The sequence below is a fragment of the Limulus polyphemus genome, unplaced genomic scaffold (assembly GCF_000517525.1).
Source record: "Limulus polyphemus unplaced genomic scaffold, Limulus_polyphemus-2.1.2 Scaffold5803, whole genome shotgun sequence".
NCBI classification, from domain to species: Eukaryota; Metazoa; Arthropoda; class Merostomata; order Xiphosura; family Limulidae; genus Limulus; species Limulus polyphemus.
The window spans coordinates 18,909-28,021 of NW_013671413.1; the positions used below are offsets into that span (position 1 = coordinate 18,909).

Below are 9,113 nucleotides of genomic sequence, written 5' to 3' on the forward strand. Positions count from 1 at the left end.
GACCAAACGGCTGATCACTGTGTAATGATAGCCAAGCTGTCTACCTATCGCCTTGTAGGACATACCAGCGGAATTCATGCCAATAATTTGCCATAATTGGATAACACTTATCCACATCAGTTGCCTCCCCCCCCCCCCTTTACTTCCAGCTGAACAATGGATGATGTCATTCTGACCTCATGCTTTTCCTTCTAATTTTGTAACTGGTCAGAACAAGTACTCTTATTTACATTAAGTACATCTTACATCATGTATTGAAAACTACCGAGAATATGGTCAACCACAATGTTAATAAAAATAACCCTTGACCCATGCTGAAATGGAACAGCTAAATCTCACTTGTCCCTAGGTGAAAATGCAAAATCATCTGTACATGTATGCATACAATGCTGAACTAGCATTAACTTTTACAAACAACAGGACAAAATGGCCTTGCATAACTTGAAAATAATATGTTCAGCTTGGCTAGATAAATACTTCTCTGTATTAAGGATAAAACTGGTCACTTCTCTCCACAGTACAATAAAATGTATTGAGGCTAACTGTAAAGGATTTTTCTACTTAACGATATTCCTGGACAATACATGTGAAATAAAACACATTCTAGTCAACATTTCTGTCCAATGTTGAAATATGAGAGTAAAAAATGTCAACATGTAGAGAAAATCAATGAATAGACTGGCTTTCAACTAAAGCTTCAATCTTTTTCTTGAAAGTAAAGGCAAGACAGTGTTGGATGCAATGTGAAAAATGGTATATAATTTACAAAGTTCCATGATACAATCTTAACATCTTTTGACAAAACAACGTGTATACTATATGTACCAATTATGTCATAATAATTTGTTTAAAACTCAGTTCTTTGTATTAATTAATAAATGTCTACACTGAGAAGTTCAACATAATGTGTCAATAACCAACAAAAGCAATGTAGTAACACCCAACTTACCACTGTAACCCAGGAATGTGATATAGATGTAGTAGCCTACAGCAATAAACCATAATGTGTTTCCAAAAAGTCTTGATATGAACCAGTCATGCCTGATAAGGACTGAAATAGTAGCAGTATTGATCAATCTTCAACTAACGAACTGATTTCCACAACTTAAAATATTTTTTCAAACAGAAATAGTTGTACTTGTTAAATAATTTGTTATCACACCACTGTGAAAATGTTTTAATCACTTTTGTTTTTAGTTTAAAAGAATACAAGCTTACATTTCTCAACCCTATTTTTATTCCTAACATTCAGCATTAAATGATCCAGACTATACATTCCAAAATGGTCAAAACAAGGGTTGGAAAGAAAAAAAAAGCCTTCTATTTATACAAACTGAAAAATTCAACAATTACAAACAATATACATAAAAATATGAACTTCATATTACTAATTCTGTTCAGTTTCCTTTTATAGCTTTCACAAATAAGCTATATGGAATTTCTCAACTGTTTGATTTGAAATTTAAAGTTTATCATGTACAGTAAAAATAACACACAGGGTAATCACAATCCTCTGTTAAATAAAGGTAACTTATCAATCAAGTTGATCACAAGGGAGAAAATGATAAATTAATCTTATCACTATGTCACAATGAACAAATGTATTTGTATGAAGATAGTAAAAAGTTATTCAAAGAGAAAATAACACTGTGCTTCAATCAAATGTAGAGGCATATCATTTAACAAGTTTATGATTTGTTTTACATTCAAACAAAGTGAACATAGAGAACACATACACCCCAAAAACAGAGTAATGATTTATGAGCATATATTTAAATAATTACTCTTTACAGATAAACATTTCAAATTAAAATTTTTGAAAAACAAAACATAACTATGTTAATGTCCATCAAGCATTCTAATCTCTCTCGGTTGAAGTAATGTTAAACTTTTAAAAAGTCAAGAAGCATTGTTATTCATAGTTTACAAAATTCTAATTGGTAAGTGTTTACAAAGTTATCTTGAGATGTAGCAAAAAATAAAGAGTAAAAATGAATGTGATGTTTTTTTTTAATTCTCAAATTTGAATTTGGTGAAAGTTTAAAATTTTGATAAAAAGCTACAGATTATAAGAAAAAACTTTTAGACGTTATTATGAAAGGTTTCACATACTCAAATTACTACTTTTTTTCAAACACAACATATTTTCAGTTGTTTGACTGCTGTTGAACAAATAAGAACCTTTCTGCTTGTCTACTCATCTTTTTTAAATAAATATTTTTCTGCATTTTGAATAAATGGTTTAGTTTGAGCATTTTTCTACAAAGCAGTAACTAATACTTGTTCTATAAGTCTGGTAATGCTTAGTTATTTCTATAGTCAAGCAATAGTGGAATTCTGCACCATTCATGTTGGATATTCACATATCATACGAATATTTATTATTATCACTTTTGCCATAATTGCCTGTACAGAGGGCTGAAGTATGTTTTATTAAAACAATATGAATATGCAAATAGGCAAATTCTGTGACAACCACAACCAGTATATTCACAGTGAAACACTATGTATCAGAACTACATTTTGACACTATTAGGTGTCGTTTGAGTAGTCTGATGCTACCAAAAATTGAGTGCTTTTGGGAATGATAAGAAAGAGCCCTTTCTAAGACAAAATATTCATACATTCAGATCATAATAAAGATGTGTTCAGATTAGAGTTTAGAATTTTCAAGACTGTGATATTTCTTGTACTTTGTGGCATTAGAAAACATAGTAATACGGGTCACCTTGGAGAGCAGGACAATCAACAAACGGGTCTGTAACGAATCTCGCATATTTGTTTTTCACAACTAAGTGTATGCCATTCGTAAACTTAGCTGTATTTTTATATCAATGTATGTGTTAGAATGACATGCAAATTTTAGTATGCACTAAATTTGTTTTAAAATTATTATATCACATAAATAGGTGAATTTTTCCAGATCCAAGAAAAAGTACTAGTGTTTCGTATTATGTTGAATTTAAAACTAGGGCAGGTAAGGTTTATTATTCCTTTAAATTTTTCTTAGAGTTCTATTTTTAGGGTATGAAGACCCATGAAAGAATTAAATACATAGTCACAGAAAAATAATGTATTACATAGATAACCTAAAATGTTTTTTTTTTAAATTCTAGTATACATAATAAAAATATACAGGATGGCCCAAAAGAAAGTATACAGTTCATAATTAATAATGTATTTAAAGTAACTGATTTAAAATTAAAATATACAGTTTATAATTGATCATGTATTTAATGGCACTTTACACAATATGGAATTATGAGAAAGTTAATCCCAAGTTAGTCCTGCAGGCATTCAAATTGAAACCCATCACTGTTCACACAATCCTAAAGTCTGCCTGCCACACTTGTGCAGACTTTCTGACACAAGTCTGTCTGTCCATCAAGTTCTGTAAATGCATCTGTGATGTACCCTTTCATTTCATCAACATTCTGCGATTTCATACTGTACACCATCCTTGAATACTCCCCAGAATAAAATGTCTATATGCGACTGTATACCTACTTTTGGGCCACTCTGTATATCAAGTTCACTCGAATTGGACTATCTACATACATTGTAAGTAGGTTATATAACTATTGTAGAGGCTATGATGGAAATTTAAATTCAAACAGGAAAAGGAATTATTCAAGTTGTTTCGAGTATCTTAGCAAATCTGATGATTTAAAAAAAAGGATCATTTGGAATGCTATAATAATCAGGATCAAGGAATTACTAGTTATTTGTCACATCAAACTCGTGATGAGTTTATAAAGTTCAGCTTAAATTCATAAACAAAGTTACAAGTGCAATTTATTTTTCCATAATTGTTGATTCAACATTGGATGTAAGTCATATTGATTAACTTACTTTTATACTGAGAAAGACCAGCAAATAAAAGAAACAATTTTTTGGATTTATTTCTATAAAATTGCACATGGCCAAATATCTAGAGCAAGTTGTACTAAGTACCTTGCAAGTATTAAATCTATACATCAAAATCTGTAGAGGACAAATCTATGATAATGTTTCAAATATGGCTAGAAAATAATCAGGACTTCAAGTAAGAATTAAAAAGCAAGTAGCATCAGCCTTATTTATACCTTTTGTTAGCTTTTCATTATACCTAGTTGGCAATAATGCAGAAGAATTATGTTCTGAAATGGCATTATTTTTTAATTTTGTGCAAATCTTATTTGTAGTTTTCTCTGCTTCTGTATGAAGATTGACTAGGGAAGAATTCAACATTAAAAAAAGTACGCAAGACAAGATGGTCTGAAAAAACAGATGCTGTTTATGTTCTTAGAAACAATTTTTGCAATATCAAAGAAGCTCTTTTGAAAATCAATAAAACTTCTGCACAAAAAATTAACACTAGAACAGAAGCTACATCAAACTGTACATAGGTTGAAGGCATACACTATGCAATCCACCAATGGTACACAATGTTACAACATAAGCTAAATGATGCCTAGACAACTAATGAGCTGACAAAATAAACCTGGTATACAAAGATTTTGTGCAAAATATTGCAATTCAAAATTTCTGGCAATACCCACCCCTACCCGAGGTGGAATCAAGAGATCTCTGTCTATGAGCACACCCAGGTTTTTATCTATATCGCCCAAAAATAACAAGAATGAGATCAAGAAGATTAAAATACAAAGTTTCTATCTTTTGCAGGTTAAACTTAAAATTAACACTTTGAAGAATTATGTCTGTCTCTAAAATTAACTGAATTAAACAGTTTTCAAATTATTTTTTCAATGAAAGTTGTGAAGGCAAAGTGATAAAGTAGGTACTGGCAAGTTATCTCTGCTTCTTAATACCTGGCTGGTATTTTCCTATTGGACGTACCCAACCAATTCAGAAAATCTACAGCATTTCATTTTGTTATCTTTGACAACTCTTATTTATTCAAAAAAAGGTGTTATAGTTATTTTAACTTTGAAGTGAAAGAAGCTAGAAAAATGAAGTTTCATAAAAAGCTGCATCACTGCATAGCTATTTAAAATTGTTTTAAACCAAGAATATAGGTCTTCTAAATAAACAACTTACCCAGAAAACATTGCACTTTTTCAAACATGGAAAGGATTCTGATTGTGAAATACAGCTTCACAGCTGAAGGAGCACAAGTTTAAGGTGTTAAAGGGTTTTTTGATTTTCAATAATGCAACAGCCCTTATGTCACTGATTGTATATAAAACTACATGAAGGATAAATAAGAAAGGGCTAAAATTCTGAAACTTTGAATGCTGGTATGGTTACAGTGAATTAGTGTGCAACTTTGAATGTATGGTGTGGATTAGTGTGCAACTTTGAATGTATGGCGTGGATTAGTGTGCAACTTTGAATGTATGGCGTAGATTAGTGTGCAACTTTGAATGTATGGCGTGGATTAGTGTGCAACTTTGAATGTAAGGCGTAGATTAGTGTGCAACTTTGAATGTATGGCATGGATTAGTGTGGGAGCAAAATACTCAAAACTGAAAACCAAACTTTATTATATCATGCTTTATTATATTATATCATTATTTGTAATATATATATATATATGGACATATATGAATGCTGCCTCAGAAACATGAGATTTTAACTTTGCACTTTTGTACACAGGAAAAGTAAAATGAGAAAGGAAACATCAAAAATGTTTTATTCATGAAAAATTTATTGAAAATTAGGAAATGAATACAAAATAACTATTAATTATTGTTAATTATGCTTATTACCAATTTTCATGACTGTTTTATAAACTTTGAGCCACACAGTTTCAAAATATAGAACATGTTGCTGAAAATACTTACCATGATAGAAGAAAAGCTGAAAAAAATGTAGAATGATCAGAAGTGGAAAAAAAGCATTTAAATGAACATCAAAAGCATAGCCCCACTCAACATCCAATTCCTGGCACGTTGATTTTCGGAGGTAATGATTACTGAAAAACCTGAACATACATATGTATATACATAAAATGCTTATGTTATAAAGAAATAAGAACACAATTTTATCAAAAATGGCAAATATGTGTAAAACTGGACTTAGATAATGTACAAACCATTTACACAACTTATATTTCTTGAACCATGCTAAATCTGGTACAATATAACGCATTTTTTCACCACAAACAATCTGATAATATGTTAATTTAACTTCTCATTCAAAACTAGTAACTACCCACAGTTTCATGGTAATTAATTAAATCATTGATGATCAACATAGAGATAAACTACAGAACTTTCTAACTTTAAAGAACTATACAAAAACTATACTTACATATAAATACAATTAGCTAGCTCAAAATGATGAATGAAATTAAAATTTATCCATCTATTAGTAAAAGACTGGTGTTTAATACCTAAAGACATTAAAATACTTCTAACTTAGAATCACTATCTAAATAAATAATAAGATGACTAATATATTTTCAAAATAAGGAGCTCTTGGATCAGTTTAACTACAGGAACACAAATAGAACCACAATCAAAAAGAAGTGTCACCACAATAAATAAAAACAGCACTGAAAAATTAGTGGTAAAATTGTAAAACACAGATGGATGGGTGTCAATAAGAGCCTAAAATGGCTCATATCTGATGTAGGTGAAAGGTACAGCAAATATACAGATCAATTATGACATCTTTTGTCCTCATCACATTAACTCCCAAAATGGCTGTGATTAATGGCTGACTAGAGTAATTTTTATGTTCATTATTTTTGAAATTTTGAAAGAAAAAAAAATGTTTTAAAACAAATCTGGTAACATATAAAAACTTGTATATGGTGATAGATGGAAGCATTTACTTTGTTTCATAACATGACAGAATGAGCAGGCAAAAGATCCTTTTGTGTCACTACACAAAATTCATTTAAAACAAGCTTTAGCTTCCTATACCTGCTGATAATCAAATGAATTTATATGACTTAATTTAGTACATGCATCACTTTTGACAAGAGAACCTCAGTCTTAATTACTACACCGATTACATGCTTGTTGTGTGTTGTGATAACAATGGTAGCCTAATTACCTTAAAACATTACAACATGAGCATAGCAACCCAACATCTTTGCTCCTCACTGCTACAGATGTAAGCAACACCAGGCAAGTACTGAGAGACCAACTGATGCTGTATCATAGAAGATCTTCTGGTATTAGGCTCCTGATGCCACTTGATATGACTGAGGATTACTGTCACACTTGTGATAAAAGAGGACATATATAAATGTCAGTGTACGAGAGGTGTCTTGAGAAAGTCAGACTTCTCCATACAGTGGAGCAGATGTCATAAGTAAGCATACTGCAATGCTAGTTTCTTTTGTTGACTGAAAGTTACACCACTTTCTGTACAAGGTTTTCCTCTTCGTTTTCTGTGTTGTCCAAATTGCATTGCACAATGGATAAATGATTCTGGTTACCTCCTGTGTACAAGTATAAAGGACTTTCAAGCTAGGCTACTAACATTACTTAACCCTTTATAGGTGAAGTAGTACATATCTACTACTCTGCCTCAATATTTTCACACACACACACACACGTTTTGCACTTTTGAAGTGTCAAGGAGCCAAGTCCTCATTAAGCATTGTGATGAAACTTGCCAAAAGCTAATATATCTATACCTATAACATACTCTGGAAGTACAAATTTAGTACTCCAAGAGAAGTTTCTAATCAGGTCATGCCATTTTATATATTATATACACACATTGTGTTAAGACACAACATTGGAAGAGATTACTAGAATTGTAGAAAAAATAACATTTTGCTGTTTCTTATGACAGATAATATGTCCAAGATTGCCCACAGCCATTCAAATCACATTTTCATAGCATTTTAATTATTATGCAATGAGGTATCTGAGGCTCTAAGTGACATCCATCCTTTGATATTTATTTTCAGTGTCTGCAGGCAGTTGGTTATGCTTTAAAAAGTAAAAAAAAAAAAGAAAACTTTGACCATCATTTGTTTAAAATAATACCAGAAACATAATTTTAATAATTATTACTATGAACACATCAAAGGCATTTTAAATTGCAAAATATTTTACCCTTAAGCCTAAACTCAAAGGTATCAATGTTTATGGTATATAAAATGATTTAGAAGTTTCCAACATTTCAAAATTCATTAGTGCACTTTGACTTGTTCATGATTTTATGAGAGACATATATGTAACAAATGACTGAACCAATACCTTACATAATTTCACTTTCTGTTAGCAAATAATTGGTTATGTACAATGTTTGAATGTTAAAAATAAAATAATGGAACTTAAAATAACATAAAAATTGCTGTAGGATAGAACAAAAATGGAAAGTAAACACAACTTTTTTATTAATCAAGAGTATTACTAATAAAGATCACTGTAACATTATATATTTTGATCAATCAGGATGATACAAAAAAAGGACCAGCTAGAGTGAGTGTTTATTTTTAGCTCTTAATTGTTTCCACTGTTCCTCTTTGGCTATTGGTTCAATCTTTACAGTTAAAATAATTGTTATGCTACTGTCATAGGCTCACAGCTATGTTGTTTAAAATACCTGAGACCAATAGGTTTGGATGTAGATAAAATCTTAATGTATTCCAGTATTAAATCAGTTTTGTGAAAACAGTACACATTTCATGGTAACATTACTTATACATTTTTATTACAACATAAACACAACAAACAAAACTTAGTACCAGTGTCTTTGCTTTACAAGTTCATAAGGTAACACCACTCTTTACTATTTACCTTCAAACTGTTCATGTGCAGAACCCTTATTCAAAGACATATAAATATACCCATTACAATTAATATTACAAACATTCCAAATTAGATGCACATAAATACAACTGTTAGAATTAATATTATATATATCTTGCAAATCTCATTCATGTACTTCAAAATACAACTGTTAGAGTATCACTTAATGTATTCAAATTTTCACAAGTCTAATATAAATATTGGTAAGGAATAAAGTAAATAGAACTTCTATTTATATTTTATTGTATTTCTAGTTATACAGGATAGATTCTGGAATATGTACAAGATCCTTCTTGGTTCTCATCTAATATTTAGCTTATAGCAATGTACTTTTGATATGAAGTTTTATAATTCTTCAGCATTCTATAGCAGTGATAGCACTAGTGATGTTTT

The 9,113-nt window shown here is 30.5% G+C and overlaps 1 protein-coding gene across 1 annotated transcript in view; it reads right to left on the minus strand.

Annotated features, from left to right (window-relative positions):
* The window catches only part of LOC106473004 (protein unc-50 homolog), a 48,503-nt gene that overhangs the window by 12,377 nt on the left and 27,013 nt on the right, over nucleotides 1-9,113 (minus strand). Inside the window, exons 5-7 of the mRNA XM_022401508.1 lie at nucleotides 7,006-7,111; nucleotides 5,787-5,926; nucleotides 950-1,051 (exon numbers count right to left, since the gene is read on the minus strand). Coding sequence (XP_022257216.1) covers nucleotides 950-1,051; nucleotides 5,787-5,926; nucleotides 7,006-7,111 — 348 coding nt within the window. The remainder of the gene's footprint in view (nucleotides 1-949; nucleotides 1,052-5,786; nucleotides 5,927-7,005; nucleotides 7,112-9,113) is intronic.